The sequence below is a fragment of the Girardinichthys multiradiatus genome, chromosome 9 (assembly GCF_021462225.1).
Source record: "Girardinichthys multiradiatus isolate DD_20200921_A chromosome 9, DD_fGirMul_XY1, whole genome shotgun sequence".
NCBI lineage: Eukaryota > Metazoa > Chordata > Actinopteri > Cyprinodontiformes > Goodeidae > Girardinichthys > Girardinichthys multiradiatus.
The window spans coordinates 46829417-46847261 of NC_061802.1; the positions used below are offsets into that span (position 1 = coordinate 46829417).

The following is a 17845-nucleotide window of genomic DNA, read 5'->3' on the forward strand; positions in this document are numbered from 1 at the left end:
GAGAGTTTGCATCCTACGTGAAACCATTAAGCCAACAAGTGGAGACAGATAAAAGTTTGAGGGAAGTTACCAATGCAAAGATGAAACCAGAAAGAAATATAAAAAGACATAAGAAAAACAGAGAAGGAGATACAGACTGCTGAGAAGGAGAAAGGGAGATATACAGATGGGTAAAAGAGACAAGGAGCAAATGAAAAAACAAATGGCAGCTTCTAAAAAACGAGAAGTGGAAAGCAAACATAGAGCATTTAATCCAGAATGGACAGTCATTTCTATTCAAGCTTCCATCTGGTAGTACTAAAGCTGTGTGTCTCATATGTTTAGAAACTGTGGTACATATTAAAAGTGGCAATGCGAACAAACATACCCACTCAAATCACAAGTAAGATCAGAGAAAACCCGTAGTCTCAAAGGCCAATATGACCAGTAAACCAGGACGCTAAGCCACACTTTCACTACTCAGCAACAAGCTAAAGACTGTTCAAAAAGCTATTTACTGATGGAGAAGCTGTCCAAGAATGCATAACTGCAATCACTGAAACACTTCCTGAAGGAAAAGAAAAACAAGGACTTTGTGATAAAATAAAGCAAAATATCCGTCAGCATCATCTGTCACAAAGAAAAAGGAAATATTTACACAGGAGGTGCTATTCCAGCTCGATGAAGCCATGCACAAGGCACCATGTGTTGGATTAGCTGTGGATGAGTCCACTGACATGTGTGACAATGTTCAGCTGTTAAGTTATGTTAGGTCTTTTTTAACACAGACCAGAAGGCATTCTATGACCATCTGCTGGGTGTCACTCTGCTTCAGACCAGTACACCAAGAGAAGACATCTACTTGGCCATCAGGGGACGTAAGCAAACAGAAAAACAGAGCCAAAAAAAGTGGTTTCAATAACCACTTAATGTCCATGCCCTGACATGCCTCTCATAAAGGATTTTTTTAGACCTTGTTGAATCTTTTAATCTTGAACTGAGATTCAGCTAAAGTGCTAGAGGGACTGATTAGATCAGATCTGAACGTTAGTCACGTCAAATCCATTCAGCCATTTCGAGAGATGCGTCCACAATTATTTCCCAAACTCTAGGTTTGTCTCTAAGTATAATCTTTACATCATCATAACTGGGGCCATGGATAAATATTACTTCTACCATTTGACAGCAAGAAGAGGACCATTACAAAAATCTTGCTTTATTAGTTAATGACTTGATTTGTGATAATCAGATTGATTCATTTTGTATCACAGAAATGGCTACAGCAAGAGGATTATGTTAGTATGAATGAATTAATTGCTTTTAATTATTTAAAATGTTCACATTCCTCAAAATACTTGATGAGTAACCATCGTTCTGTCAGATTTATTGATTAGTCTCAGGGCAATTAATAACTACAGTTCTTTTGAATATTTAACACTTAGTTTTCCTCATCGTTTTGCGAAGCACTAAAACCACTTCTGTTATTTTAAACATCATCTTATTCTGTCATCTTAATGCTATCTTAGACTCAATTTGCTGTGCTCAAAACATCTACAGACCTACACACTTATTTGTTTTACAATTTACGATCAGCTAACTTACTTTAACCAATGGAGCCATAAGACCTGCTGGCAGGTCAAAGTAGGGAACGTTGGGAACCAGACTTGGGTCATCTTGAACAGGATGCTGTCGATGGCGCATGTGAGGTGAATGCCCATTGAAGCCATGTTGAGGTGGGCCAAAGTCTGGGTGTTGGCCTGTACCCCAGGGAGGATGATCAGCTTGTATAGCTGGTGGAGGAATTCGTTGATTGGGGTGGTGGTGAAGTGGAGGACCTGATATGTCTAGCAACAGAATTTATTCTGAAATTAGTCTAAATAATTACAAAGATATACAACAGGAGAGGTAGTACTACTGAATATCGTTTTATGTTGTCACTAACCTCCAGGATATTCTCCCTGAGGATAGTCAAAGCTATGTGAGGTGTAAGGTGGTCTGTCATAGTGATGTCTGGGAGTAAATTCTTCCTGCACAAAGCGTGGTGGGAATCGTCCAAAATTGTGAGGGGGTGGGGGGGGCTGGTTAAATGGGGGGGGCTGTTGATGTGGTGTGAAAGGTCCTCTAAAATGGGGAGGTCTCTATAAGAATTACAACATGGAAAACAGTTACTTTCAAAAAATAAGCACATATGTCACACCAAGGTACATTAAATATATTGCTATTATAGTGTTTAGTAACAAATTGTGTAAAGTACATGGCATGAACATGTAAAAGTAAACATTGTTACATGAACCTCAAAAGTGCCTAAAAACAAAGCTTAAAGGGTCAAAACTAAATGTTTTTCTTTGTATCCATGTCTGCTGCTAAAAACTGCACAAAAAAGAATTATTTTTACCTTTAGCACAATATAAGTGAATGAACTTAAATTAACTGAGCTGTGTAAATCAACACCTAAAGAAAATTGACGCAAAATAAAGCCAATGCATACCTGCATTCGTGGTGGAAATGGGGGCTCTCTTTGACCCCATGGAGGCTGTTCAGTCTGACTCCCCCAGGGTGGCTGTTGGTCAAATGAGTTCCAAGACGGGGGACCAGGCTCAGATCCTCCTGGCCCACTCCAGGGGCCTCCATCTCTTGGAGGACCTCCACTCCAATTTCCTGGGTCCCTCTGTTCATTCCACATTCCTTCGTGACTGTTCCACGGAGGACAGGGAGGGGGAGGCTGGTTGAGGTCAAAGGGAGGCTGGGGAAAAGCGGCGAGTCTTGTATGACATCATGCGTACTGTTTATACAGAAAGTTCTAAACAGGGACCCTCTTTCATTGAGGAAGCAAAGACCTATTTAAAATGTTGGGTTGGGTTTTCCACAACCCTAATGTTAATATGAACTCTTTAGAATAAGTTGTTTTTCCTAACTTTCCAAACTAGTCAGTTTGATCCTTTATCTTCTTGATGTAGTGTACGATATAAAGTTTTATGATACAACTGCTACCAGACCACCATGTTGTATTGCTGCAATGATCCAACATTGTTGTGATGGGTTTGTCCAGGGTGGACCTGGCATCTCGCCCAATGACCACTAGACATAGGCACCTGCCCCCCACAACTTAGCACAGATATCTGGATATTGATGAATATATGGATGGAATGCTAGAGATAAAAGTACGTTCTTGGCCGAGTGTGTTCACACAAGGGAGTCCAAGGATAACCGTTTAGTCTCCACTTATGAATAATTGGCATATTATGCACTGAGTTGACATTTTGGGGACTTTATAACATAAAACATGTTTAGTCCAATTACAGAAATAAGAAACTTTATCATCATTTTGTTAAAGACACACAGCCATTTCTGGTGTCTCCCTGTCAGACCTACAGAGAGGGCGAACTTGACAGACATGTTGCATCTGAGTATGGATGGATACCTTTCACATTTGAACCGGTACCTGGGAATCGGTATCGGTACTCAAAGGTACCAACTTTTGGGACTTTTGTGTGTGTTTATGTTAATAAATGTTAATTCGTTTAATAATAAAATCTCAAATATTTCAAATTTAACATATTTATTTCTCAATATCTAAACTTTAATGAATATATCAAAACAACATCCAGCTGTATTGTAACATCTCAGTTGTTTCAAACATTTCTTCTCCCATGTTGCTGGCTGCAGGCGATGAGTTGCTAACGGATGCAGGCGTGTTAACGGTGCCGAATGCAGAGTTGTAGCCGTAGATCTGAGTGCACTCTTCAGCCTTGAGAAAAATCTTGTACTTAACCAGGTGCTTCCTCAGATTCAAAGTATTCCCGCTGATGGCTTTGCACTTCGCGTCACAAATATTGCAGCGAGCATAATCCACATTGCATTTTGAATATTGGAGCCATACTTTCAAGCGCTTTCTATCAGCCATGCTTTGTTGATGGTACCAGCAGCTACTGACGTCATTACGCTGTTGTGTGTGCACTCTTCCACTCTGTCAGTGTCACAATGTGTTTAGGTACCGAAACATGGTACCGTTTGATTTGACGTGAATAAGTACTTTGCAGTACCGACAGAACTTGGTCGGTACTTTTATAGGTAGCGATCAAATCCCATCCCTACATCTGAGCATTACAGGTTAGCCAGCAACTCACGTTTAACAGCAGGTGAAATTGTGGTTCACTTTATAATTTGATCTTTAATATAAATAGCTTTTTAATGTTGATTCAATTAAATTCAGTTTTTATTTATATAGTGCCAATTCACAACACATCTCCTCTCAATGCACTTCACAAAGTCAAATAATACATGTCATTTCTGGCTCATTTGAGCCTACAATTGTTCTGGACCATAAGGCTGCAGATGTGGGATTAAATGCTTATAGATAATGAATAAATGTTTCAATATTTTTTAACAATTTAAATTATGCTGTGTTTATGTCTTTGTACTTGGTGCCTCATGGATTAGGTTACAGCGAAACTCACTGATTGCTCACATCAGTGTGCCACTCAGGCTGCAGCAGCAGCTAATAACATCGCCCTCCTCACCTTTGCCATATCAAATAAGGCTAAAGAGATGGGTCTCCCAAAAGAAGATGCAGAGGACCTCTGCAATTTCGCTAACACCATTTTGAACTTATGTGTGGCATCAGCTTTGTGTTACTCCCACATCGTCGCCTGTCCATCAACTTGTCTGCTGTGGAGAGTATCTCTTCCACCATCATCACTTTAGGTAGGAGCATCAGAGCCAGTGATCTAAAATGCTGCACAATGCTGATAAAGAATACTGTTTCTTTTCTGGAACTTCTGGAGATGGTTGCGAAAAGAAAGATTCTTCATAAAATGATAACATTACTTACAACTTTGAGGACCTAAAAAACTTCTGAAACCATAAAGAAAATATGTTTTCACTTGCTAATGCAGACCCAAGAACATGGATATTTACCGGCTGGTTGGGGTTCCAGGGTCCGACATGCTGGGGCTCAAACCATGCAGGCTTGTTGGTTGGAATATCAGATGGTCCACTGGAGTTTTTTGGGTCCTGTGACCTGGGTGCAGCTCCATCAAAGTCCACTGAGGGAGGACCAATTACAGGAGGCTTTACATCTCCTGCAGATAATAAGAATAAATCAGAGTTGTGAAGAGATGGGGCTGGTTATGTTGACACGCATTCTTGGACTTGGATTGAACTGAAAGCGCGTGTTTAAGTTTTTTTAATCCTTTATTTAAGATCTGAAATAGTTTTTCACCACTGCTGAACAATTTAATTAATCTGCAATTTGCCGAAATACAGCGCTTTACAAATTTCTTCTGTTTTTGGTTTTTTGTTTCAGAAAAAAAATACAAAAAGCAGTTTTTAAATAGCAATTTTTCCATTGCTTGTAGAAAGCCACAGGCTTTGGAAAGCCCAGGGCATGTTTTGATACAAATTTATTTAGGAAGCAACACTGATTGACAATCAATTTCACATCCTGTTGTGTAAATGAAATAGACAACAGGTGGAAATCTTTGGTGATTATCAAGACACTCAATAAAGGAGTGGTTCTGCAGGTGGGGACCACAGACCTCTTCTCAGTACCGATGCTTTCTGGTTGATGTTTTGGTCACTTTTGAATGTTGGTGGTGCTTTCACACTCATGGTAGCATGAGATGGACTCTACAACCCACACGAGTGGCTCAGGTAGTGCAGCTCATCCAGGATGGCACATCAATGCGAGCTGTGGCAAGAAGGTTTGCTGTGTCTGTCAGCGTAGTGTCCAGAACCTGGAGGCGCTACCAGGAGACAGGCCAGTACACCAGGAGACGTGGAGGAGGCTGTAGGAGGGCAACAACCCAGCAGCACTGGTTGGTTCACACTGAGCACATGTGACAGACATGACAGAGTCTGGAGACACCGTGGAGAGAGATCTGCTGCCTGCAACATCCTTCAGCATGACCAGTTTGGCAGTGGGTCAGTAATGGTGTGGGGTGGCATTTCTATGGAGGGCCGCTCGGCCCCCCGTGCTCGCCAGAGGTAGCCTGACTGCCATTAAGTACCGAGATGAGATCCTCAGACCCCTTGTGAGACCAGATGCTGGTGCGGTTGGACCTGGGTTCCTCCTAATGCAAGACAATGCTAGACCTCATGTGGCTGGAGTGTGTCAGAAGTTCCTGCAAGATGAAGACATTGAAGCTATGGACTGGCCCGCCTGTTCCCCAGACCTGAATCTGATTGAGCACATCTGGGACATCATGTCTCGCTCCATCCACCAACGTCACGTTGCACCACAGACTGTCCAGGAGTTGGTGGATGCTTTAGTCCAGGTCTGGGAGGAGATCCCTCAGGAGACCATCCACCGTCTCATCAGGAGCATGTCCAGGCGTTGTAGGGAGGTCATACAGACACGTGGAGGTCACACACAATACTGTTGATGTCAGCACATTCAACTTTGTACAGAACAAAGTATTAAATGAGAATATTTCATTCATTCAGATCTAGGATGTTTTATTTGAATGTTCCCTTTATTTTTTTGAGCTGTGTGTATATATACATATATATATACATATATATATATATATACATATATATATGTATATATATATATATATACATATATATATGTATATATATATATGTATATATATATATATATATACATATATATATGTATATATATATATATATGAACATCCATGATGCGAATCTCCCGTTCCACCACATCCCAAAGCTGCTCTATTGGATTGAGATCTGGTGACTGTGGAGGCCATTTGAGTCCAGTGACCTTATTGTCATGTTCAAGAAACCAGTCTGAGATGATTCGTGCTTTATGACATGGTGCTTTATCCTGCTGGAAGTAATCATTAGAAGATGGGTACACTGTGGTTATAAATCAGACCAGGCAACATTTTTCCAATCTTCTCTTGTCCAATTTTGGTGAGCCTGTGTGAATTGTAGCCTCAGTTTCCTGTTCTTAGCTGACAGGAGTGGCATCCGGTGTGGTCTTCTGCTGCTGTAGCCCATCCGCCTCAAGGTTCGACGTGTTGTACGTTCAAAGATGCTCATCTGCATGCCTTGGTTGTAACAAGTGGTTATTTGAGTTACTGTTGCCTTTCTATCAGCTCGAACCAGTCTGGCCATTCTCCTCTAACCTCTGGCATCAACAAAGCATTTGCTCCCACAGAACTGCCGCTCACTGGATATTTTCTCTTTTTCGGACAATTCTCTGTAAACCCTAGAGATGGTAGTGCGTGAAAATCCCAGTAGATCAACAGTTTCTGAAATATTCAAACCAGCCCGTCTAGAACCAACAACCATGCCACGTTCAAAGTCACTTAAATCACAGTTCTTCCCCATTTTGATGCTCGGTTTGAACTGCAGCAGATCGTCTTGACCATGTCTACATGCCTAAATGCATTGAGTTGCTGCCATGTGATTGGCTGATTAGAAATTTGCGTTAAGCAGCTGGACAGGTGTACCTAATAAAGTGGCTGGTGAGTGAGTGTCTACCTATCTATGTGTGTGTGTCTGTCTGTCAACATTCCTCAGTGCTGATGTAAAGATTTATTGCCAGTTATCAGAAACTCTTGATGTCAGTTGTTGCTGCTAAAGGGGGGCACAACTACATGTTAGGTTTAGAGGGCAGCACTAACAGGGAGTAACGTCCTTTCAGTATGTTTATACCACTTTTTGCGTAGACTGACAGTACTGACTTCTTTGTGAGTAAACAGCTCTGGTGTGAGAGTAAGTAAGTCTCTAGCAAACACTTTAAATGGAGAGAAATGCTTTTTATGCATTGTTCACTAGATCTCCAATATTATTCATGAAATTGTTTTTTACGTCTAAAATCTATCATCTTGACCTCACTGTCACTTGTGCGAGTGTTGATGGTAATGTGACAAACAGAATTACATAGTTGAATGAGATCTGAAGGATCTTTCTTTGTTACATTTAGCTTAGATTTGAACATATTAATTCTTTGGACTGGTTCTCTTACCAGCTTGTGTTGTCATGGATGGGGTTTTTTCAGCTTCAGCAGGGGCAGCTGCCGGTCTTACAGGACCAGCCTGCTGCTGCTGCTTCAGACTAGCAACAAACTTTTCATGTTGAGTCTTTAAGGCCTGGATCTGCTGCTGGAAGGCCAGCTGCATTGGCTGCACCACAGCAGCATACTCTGTTATGAGGGAAGCCTGAAAAACCAAAAAAAGAAGTCGAAACAATTACCAGAGTAATTACCAGAGTACTAAACTGACTATACTCTTCAAGGCTTCTTAGAATCAGAAATTCATTTTAATATTATTTGAACAAAGACATCTAGATATAAACTAGCAGATCTCAGGAAGGCAATTTGGAAGATCACAAAATACAGTTAGACAGGCAAGTAAAATGATAGAGAAGATTAGCTCTTTAAAATTAGGTAAAAAATGATCTAAAGTAAAAAAGATTCTTGTTTCATACACAAACATTGTCCTAGTTGAACTCAGTGATGAGATTTTCTGTAAATACTGTCAGACTGAATAACTTTGTGCTGTTTTCACAGACCTGATACTGTCCAAGGCCCAGTGCTGGGTTCTGTAGCTGCTGGATGGTGTCCTCGTCAAAATAACCATTCTTCTCCCAAAGCTGCAACAGCTGCAAAGATGCAAGGAACAATGAGATGTAGTCAAAAAAAAGGAGGCATCACATTCTCATGTTGTTTTTCAAACCTTAATCATTATTCACCGTTATTGGTTGACAAAGAAGTCTAATCCTAATAAAAACAACCCAACAAGAAAGTAGCTGTGAGCTACTGCAGGCCTCGCTGCCATAAAAAACTAGGCCACTTCTTACAGGACTGTAGACCCTAAAGAGGTTCTTTAGTGCCAATACTTACAATCAGATGAAAACAAACACTATTAATTCACACCTATAATCATTTGTAACTGAATGCTTTTCCGCTCTGTACTACAGTGTGTCTTGTTGGTGAAGAAAACGAGTGTGCTTTCCCACTGTGGATAACACTCATCATAGCAAGGTTAGAGTGGAATCCACAGCATATTTTCATTTAAAAAACGCTTTGCTTTACTTGAAAAACAACACTTTCTTTTAACATGTGGTGTCCTGCTGTCTCATGGAATGGTAAAAGGAATTTAAGGAACTGGAAGAGACTGGCTGTAGTTTGGGTTTGGTTTTGGTGGTCAAGTATAAAAATAATAATGTGTCACCTTTCAAAAATGGTACCATCCTGAATTAACTGCAGCTATTGTCAGACTCTTTTGCCTTTGTTTCCTAGTGGGTCATACATTTCATCAGAAAGCTCAGGTTAACAATACTTTTCTCCAAGTGCCCTTTGACATGCATTATCTGGTCTCTAAGTTCATCTTTGTTTGTGTCCTTTGTTCTTGTTGCTGTCAAGTTTGAAAATATGAACTGAAAGCAGGTGTTTTGAATGTACAGCCCATCAAATCTGAGGTTGAGCTTCTTGGTGACAACAATAATAAGGACACTAAAAATACTATGAAAGTATGCACCTATCTAGGAGGTTTTAGCAGCACATGGACACAGACAGGGACAGGTATGTCTTGGTCTTAACCAATCCTTTCATAAAGAACAGCTGACCCTTAAATTTACCTCAATATACAGCTCAAAAAATCTGACTATTATGAAAAAGTTCTGTTTTTTGTCACTTGTTTTAGAAACTTTACCTTATATATAGATTCATTACACAAATAATGAAATATTTCAATGCATTCATTTCTTGTCATTTTGATGTTTACAGATAATGGAAACCAAAAATTCAGTGCTCCCTACAGATCAGTGTCAGCAGGGAGTTCAGGCTTGGCAGAGAAACTCTGCGTACTGAGCGAGCACATCAGTGAGGCGCCATTTCAGAGCGGGCTCTTGCCGCACATCCTTTGTGTTCACACATACTGACAGGTGGGGAGAACAGAAGGAAGAAATGTGGGAGGAGATTACAGCAGGATCATGCAATCTGGCTGAGTCTATATTTTCAGGAACTTCTCTCTTAGAAAAAAGTTTATGTTTTATTCCAAAAGATTTTACACACATCTCCCCCAACCAGTCATTTGTAAACCGCTGCCATGTCTCCTGTGGAGGGTTGGACCAGAAGCTCGCCAGCTGCCGACCTCTGCGACGGCTGTGATTTGGTGGAAGACATGGAGGCTGGAGGGACTTGGGGAGCCAAGACAACGGCAGTGAATTGCCTACGTTGGTGCCGTTGAACCCAATGGTCCAGTCAGTGGCTGGTGGTGTGCGAGCAGCGGGTACCAGTCCAGAATGGCGTCCAACGCCTCCTGACTGCAGATGTTTAGCACAGACTGAAAACGGAGGTTGAAAAGTCCATCCGGACTGATAGAAACTTCCAGCAGCTCTTTTCTTTAAAACCTCTATGATAGAAGAGTTAAGACAGGCTACATTTAACGCTGCAGCAGGTTCTGCCAAGCAACGAGGCAGGAGGAGCACACAGCTGACGCCAGTTGGAGATTGAAGATGTTGTCTGCAAAGTTACAGAAGTCCTCTGTGTCTTCTGGCGGGAGACGGCAATTCTCAAGCCTTCTTAAGATTGCGTAGGCGAGGAAAACAATGCTGTTGGCCACTGCTGCAGCCTAAGTGGCACACTGATGGAGGCGGTCAGTGAGCCTAGCTGTGATCTGATCACCGAGGAAGAGGGGCACCAGACATCATCCGACGTCGTTCAACATGCAAGGCCAACCTGTCCCCACTGCGGGAACCGGAGGACAGCCGGTCTTACTTGAAAGAAAAGGGACTTTTGTGTGTCAATTATTAACTTTACATCAGAGACCACAAAAACCACATGCTGGGTTCCTTCATTATTACCAAGTCAACTTCCTTCCAACAAATAAGGCTTAAAACATTTCACTCTATGTGCAATGAATTGAATTTTCTGAAATGAGGGACAAAATATATTGAACTTTTTCTACTATATTCAAATTTTTTGACCGGTACCTATATTAAGTGAGATATAAAACTTAACATTTGGTGATCCCTGAACCATGAAATCTGACTGAAGACCCTCACAGCACTAATGTAGTTCTATTGTCACATGGAGAAAATACACATAAGCATCCCTGGTGTTGAGCAGGCATGCTTATGTACCATGAGTGGTTCGGAGCTTTAGCTTTCATAGAGTTATCCGTGTAACCAAACATCTTAACTATCATTAACTAAGACTAAAATTACTTTTCCACTTTTATGTTGACAAAGGAAAAAGAAGTATTTACCCGGGTAATCTTCTGCTGCTTCTCTTCCTCTACTGCAAGAAAACTAGTGCAGTAGATGGGGACCACAACTTTCTGCAATGCCGCCAACAGATCCTTCTGCTGTTTCCGCTGGCTGGGAGAAGGCATTAAATTAAATCACAATATAAAACCAAGAGACTAATAAATAAATATGCCATGTGTCACATTATTTGTTTAAAGGGAATTGAGTCTTAAAGGATCTAACTTTTCTTAGTGAGAAAATTACAATAGCAGGGGTGTAACGAAGTCATATGAAGTCTTGTGATAAAAAACATCAAGATATTATTGAGGTGACAGCTATCTCGCGAGCACTAGCCAGTTGTGGTCAGCATGGCTTCTTCTAGTAAAGCTGTGATACAAGATGCCCCAACTACTCTTCAATAGTTTGTTTGGTAGCATTTTGTTTTTCCTATAGAAACGATAAATGGCAACAGAGTGAGACAAGACAGGAACAATTTGTCAGCACTGCAAACAACATCACCGTACAAAGTTCCTAACACCAGCACAATTCAGACACCTTCAGAGCCACTACAGCACCGTGCTTAAATCAGCAGCACCAATCAAGATGATACCGGAAGGACAGACGAGACTGAAAAATGCCTTTGTACCTGAGCTAATCTTTAAAGTTTTATTCAAAGTACTATTAAAATCTCGTTCGGTGTCATTCTTGTGCACTTAAAATTGTGTATTATGTATCGTTACGCCCCTATAAAATAGTGCTTTTTATTCCCCAATTCAATTTAGTTTATTTAAATAACACACATTTACAACAAATGTCTCAACGCAAAAAAGAATCCTTTACTCTTTAACTTTAGTCGTGTCATTTAAACTTCAAATGCAGTTTCCCAGTGGTCAAACACACATTAAAATATCAGCTGCTGTTTACATGACACAACAAATAAATAAAAGCAGCAGCAACACATTTTTTTTCTAATGAGTGAGTTGCATGACATAGTTTGGTATACCAGTGATGGAGAACGTCATTGGTTAAATAGATGAGATGCAGGCGGAGCTCAAAATGTGCACTGTCAACAGTGATGCGATTACAAAGATGTGATGCCATTAATTCACAATGCTGTGGACTCTTAGCATTGTTGAACATCCAGTTTTTACCAGCCTGAAATGAAAACAAAATTATAAGTGAGATAGAAAACTTTTCTAAAGCTGTCTGAATAGATCTAAACCATGCACTGCTTACAGAGATGGCATCTTTAGTGCAGGTATCAATGATGGGCTGCAGCAGGTTGTCAAGCTCTGTGATGTCCAACTGAGTTTCTAACAAAAGCTTCTGGATCTGTTGCTCCATTGCCAGGGCGATGGCAGCCGTAACTTGCTCCTATGTGAAGAAAAACCAAACGGAAATTTAGAAGAATTCAATTTAAAAGTAGCAGGTTGTAAACAGAAAAGAATCCAACTGAGGCTTCATTGTTTCGTGATTGCTATTAGCACTTGTTTGAATATTTATGCAGTTTAGTAACCTCAGAAAAAAAGATGCACACACCATTTATGATAAATTTATGCAATAAGCTCCGTGAAGCTTGTGCTGCGCTGAGCTCACAGTAGACATTTGTTGAACTTTGACAGCAGGACAATGTGACGGATACTTGCACATGCAAGAATGCACTTTCTCAGAGTGGAAACCTTCACAAGCTCCACACTGCTCACTGAATGACCTCATCAACCTTTCTCCATGTTTTACCTCTTCCTCTCACTAAACCAAGTTTTAGCACAGGGACATTTGCAGCCTCTCAGATCAAATGTAGCCATTATCTAGTTGCTATTCTGAAAACTCCACCTTTGTTGCGCTGGACTCTGCTGTGGATGAGCAGAGCTCAGCACCATCAGTGATGTTTTTAGTTTAGCTCCACAGGGTTAATTGTAGAAGCCCTTCAGATGCCAATAGTCCCACTCAGGCTCTTTGACTTTATATTTCCACAGGATGTGATGGTATTGTCTCCTCTCTTTGTTTTACTACCTGTCTGAGTGTGTGCAGGTGCTGCTCCTGTTGCTGTAGATTCCACTGGCTCTGTTGGATAAGCTCATCTATGGAGGGTGCAGCTGACAGAGGAATTGGAGGTGGAGGAACCAGCTGCATTGATGGAGGGGGGATGTCAACCACATCTTTGTTTCCAGGGTTGTAAATATCTGCAAAAACAAGAGACACTAACCTAGTATTACCTAGTGAGAGTAAAGTTCATAAAAAGTAAAAAATTCAAAGAATTAAAATTCATAGAGAAGTTTATAGTATTTCATCCAGGAACGAGTCTGATATGGTAGCTCATTTAAACCATGTCAACTTCTCTGACCCTGCCTCTTAAAAGAAGCGCAATCGAAACAAAGAATAGGAATCGTTCAAATACAAACGATACCCTGGCCTACTTCTACTCTGAGTCGCATCGGTTTAGGTGAAAAGTAAAGCTGTATTTATGATTAGGGGCCAAAGTTCTCTTCTCATTGTTACTTTAATTCATGATTCTTCTCGTAGGTTTTAACAAGTGTGTGTGTGTGTGTGTGTGTATACGTTTTGAATCAAGCATCATGTATTTACTGATTTTTGTAATTAAAAGCCCAGCTAGGGACAGACATTGCGAATTAGGCTATAATGTTAAAGTGTATGGTATTTGTTAATACTTAAAAGTTCACTAATAAAAGAAGAATAATAATAAATGAATGTAGTCAATCAAACAAGCAGCACAACGCTGCAACCTCTGAAAGACGCAGCGGCTAAATTGCGACAGTAATGTGCCAAAATAAACCTGTCCAAGAATCTTCTGGGTCTGTTGACATCACTACGGGTGACCTCTGTGTGCCCAAGTCTGTGTGATTAAGAGAATGAAGCAGGACAGGAAGAGAGAGACAACAATTGACTGACTGGGACAGAATCAATAGTTGTGTCCAACTGAGTCGACAAACAAACTGGATCTACTTGTTTAACATTCGGTTGAGCTGTTTTATTCACTGTAGTCTTTAATCTTCCAAACTGCCAACAAATGAGTTCTAAATTCTAGTCCCACAAAGACCCAAGAACCTTCCAGACTCAGAACAACCTCTCTGGGCACACAGAACCATCAAGGTTGAGGAACATTCTGGACCAGATAGCGGCGGAACCCTGGAGCCAAAGCTTACATCTGGTTCCAAAAACATTAACAGCATCTGACCCAACTGGAGCTGATGCGTTCTGTGCTATGATAAGCACAGAACGCATCAGCATGTACTGAACTGTGAAGGTCTTTCCTCGATGTTAAATGTCAAACTCTTTCCTTATTGGTTTAATGTGGGCGTGAGTTTAATACTCCCGTTAAACTCAGAATCTCTGGGTTCATCTTTCCACAGAGAGAGATCCTTTGATGCAGTTAAATCTTTTCTGCTGCATAAAATCTAAACATTACAGTAATTCTCGCACCCTTTCAGAACTCAACTTAAGTAGTTAGATTTCATGTTTGTTTGTCTTGTTTCTTAATTAATCACTGAACTTCATATATAATACATTTGTAAGATTGCTGACTGATATGATGATACTAATCATGCATAGTAAGCTTTAGTGAGATATCATCTACAACCTGTGTTCCAGTTATTCAGGAAGATAGAAATCTGTCGTTGTTAGACTCTTCTATTAACAATCGGAGCAGCCAGGATGCCTTCATTAATACTGGGGCTGAACACGACCCATCTGAGGACGTTAATGATTTACCTCAAAAGTTTTACATTTTCACTACGACAGAGAATTCAACACAGCTACAGCTGAATGGTGCCACTTTGTGGGGCTACATGAACTGCTTTGTGTGTAGAAGCTACATACGCTGCTGTTGCTCCATAGCAAGCTTGCACTTATAGTAGCTGAAATATTCTCCCCCAAACAGGAAGGAGAATTTCGGGTTGTCCTTTTGCTTCTCCATTGTCATTTTTTCAAACTCTGGTCCATTTCGAGCCACAAATTGGGCCAGCTTATCAATGACATTCCTCAGCTCTTGATCTGCAAAAGGAAAGGATGAGGAGTCACATGCATCTGCAACAAAAATCATGGATAAAACTTCTTCACTGTATGTCATTTACAAATCCTTCAGCATTTCTTCATAAACAGGTTAGACACAAAGCTGAAGTTGGCTTCTGATTGCAGCTTCCATTCAACGTCTAAAGGATGATTCAACCTAATTTTCACTACCTCGAGCATCTTTTATCAGCTCTAGTTTGAAGCTTTTATTTTACCTCTGGGCCAGACTAAAACTGATCAGCTCAGAAACTACAAAAAATAAGACTCTTCAAACCTGAACCTGAATAGATTTTGTGATTTGCGAAATCACAAAAAAAGTACTACTTCAAACTTGTAAACATTTTGATTAATATGGAACAAAATTTATGGTATTTTAAAATATTCTCTAAATTTTAGTTCTCAGCTGCATCCAAAGTTTAAGCTGGAAAAAATGAATTTTTCTTAATTATAATGAACTTAAACTATTTCTTTCCCGCCTCACTTGAACTGTTTCAGATGCTTTGTCCTATTTTCTTTTTTACTTTAATTTATTTAGTAAATAAAACTATAATACAATAAGGTTGAATGTTATACACAGAGCACCTAACATCTATTTTGTCTAGGTTACATTTAGCACAACAAATTCATTTAATCAACATAAAATACAATTTTTTGTGTTTACAACTGTTTAAATACTAATCTAAGAATAAACTGGGAGCAATAACACAGACTAAAGTAATGAAGAATATTAGAGTAGAAGAGTACATCTACAAAAAGCTTTTTATATAAGGTCAGGGGTCATGTCACCACCAAAATGTCACCTGAGGACATTTGGAAGAAGCTTTTCAACATTTCATTTGTGATGTAATTCAGGAAAAGGTAAAAACACTGACCAGGGTTGAGGCAGTGAAACACACTGAGCATGGCCAGATGGAGGGGAGATACAGAATAAGAGTGAATGAAGAAAGAGGAGCATTAAAAAAAATCATGTAAAGGAAGAACAAAAAATGATCAGAATAATTCTGGTAAAATCTTTTTTACAATGCAATCAGAGACAGGAGCTTCTACTGCAACTGAGAGACATGCACATCTCTTAAATACATCAAAATTTGTTGAAGGAAGTACTACCATAGTATACATTAGAAGCGTCTAAGTTTTGTAGTTCTGAGCGGGTCCAGTTCTAATGTGGCCCAGATGCAAAAAGCACTAAACTGGCCCTGAAATTAAAATTGTATAAATTGTAAATGTTTTACAAATCATATAGTGGGTTTAAAAGATGTTGCTGCTAATCTAAAATAACCTAGTCCAGATTTAAAGTGACTATTTTTTGTTTTTAAACTAGAGCAGATAAAAATCGTGAAGGTAATGAAAAACTTCAGCCGTCTCTCGAATCGGAAGCCAACTTCAACTTGGTTGGTCAGACTTGACCTTTCCTATCTGAATTCGGATTGGCTCGAAAGGAAATGACATATTGGTCCAGCGGAAAACACGGGAAATGAATAAAACTACTGTAAACAGTTCTAATATGTGTTGTCCCATAACAATTTGTGCCCCAAGCAAACACACTTGTTTCTGTTCTAGTTTTTTTTTTTTTTTTTTTTACTGTTTATGCTACTGATGATTTACAAAGTTTAAAAACCACTATAGAAATACACTTTGATTTGACTTAAAATATGAGGCAGCGACAGCAGGACCTAAATGTCCCCATTAAACAGAATTCAACATTTAAAGTAAAGAATGAGCAGCTGGTTAAGCAGCTTTATTCACCGAGTTAGCTGAAGCGGCTAGCACCGTGGCTGTTAGCTCCGCTAAATCAGATCTCTGCTCACCTTCAGGAGGATTCGGGACGTCCATAGTGGTTTTATGTCAGAGCGAACCGCCACAGCTCAAGGTGTAGTGTCCGATCTGGCTGAAATAGTCTATCTTTTATCACACGATCCCCCCCCCAAAATCTGTGGAAAATACAATAACGTTGCTGTCCACCGGAAGAACTTCACAGAAGCAGCGCGAAGAGAGGAGGAGTTCCGATTCTAGAGATGACGTATTTCCAATAGTTTCTGTGTGCAGACCAGCAGAGAGCGCCGCTGGTGGCGGAAGCACGTCACGAACAAGTCATCGTGTAATAATTTGGGTAGCACTATTTTGCGCAATATAGATCTTATTAAAATACATTATCCTACTTCCATGTGAATTTGTGTATGTAATGCACAAATTCTAAATTTATTAAGGCGAGAGAAAATGTATTTGTTAATTTATTCAGAGCTCTGAAGTTGAATGAAAAGTGCAGAGATAGATTATATCTGCTGGTGTTGAAGGAACTACAGATTATGGACGTTTTGGCCGCAGCGAACCCCTCTAACTCACTCTGTATTCCCAACTGTTTTATTAAGAAAAATGTCTAATTTTACATCATCCTCGCAACAAATACCCACAAATATAAATCATGATAATTGGTTAATATTATAAGGGACATGATTAGCCAAATTAAATTTATGCATTTGACTCAAGCTTTTGAAATTAATGCAACGCTCTGCTTTTCAGGGAACATTCATTCGTCAGTGTTCAAATTATAGTTTTAATACTGAAATGTTAAAAAATTCGTTCTGATTACTAAAATTTTATATCCTGTATGACCACATTTTCTGAAAACAGACATCAGAATAAGACTGAATATTTCTGTTGGACAGAC

At 39.9% G+C, this 17845-nt stretch overlaps 1 protein-coding gene across 3 annotated transcripts in view; it reads right to left on the reverse strand.

Annotated features, from left to right (window-relative positions):
- LOC124874391 (calcium homeostasis endoplasmic reticulum protein) overlaps positions 1-17157 on the reverse strand; it is a 30174-nt gene extending 13017 nt beyond the window's left edge. Inside the window, exons 1-13 of one of the 3 annotated variants that reach the window (XM_047375736.1) lie at positions 16986-17110; positions 16050-16072; positions 14986-15159; positions 13162-13331; positions 12385-12522; positions 12152-12303; positions 11169-11280; positions 8470-8559; positions 7925-8117; positions 4897-5060; positions 2468-2722; positions 1922-2117; positions 1582-1823 (exon numbers count right to left, since the gene is read on the reverse strand). In XM_047375736.1, coding sequence (XP_047231692.1) covers positions 1582-1823; positions 1922-2117; positions 2468-2722; positions 4897-5060; positions 7925-8117; positions 8470-8559; positions 11169-11280; positions 12152-12303; positions 12385-12522; positions 13162-13331; positions 14986-15088 — 1815 coding nt within the window. In that variant the 5' untranslated portion in view covers positions 15089-15159; positions 16050-16072; positions 16986-17110. Of the gene's footprint in view, positions 1-1581; positions 1824-1921; positions 2118-2467; positions 2723-4896; positions 5061-7924; positions 8118-8469; positions 8560-11168; positions 11281-12151; positions 12304-12384; positions 12523-13161; positions 13332-14985; positions 15160-16049; positions 16073-16985 lie in introns of all 3 variants that reach the window. The other 2 variants (XM_047375735.1, XM_047375734.1) reach the window with 2 other exon arrangements.
- Positions 17158-17845: the final 688 nt, after the last annotated feature.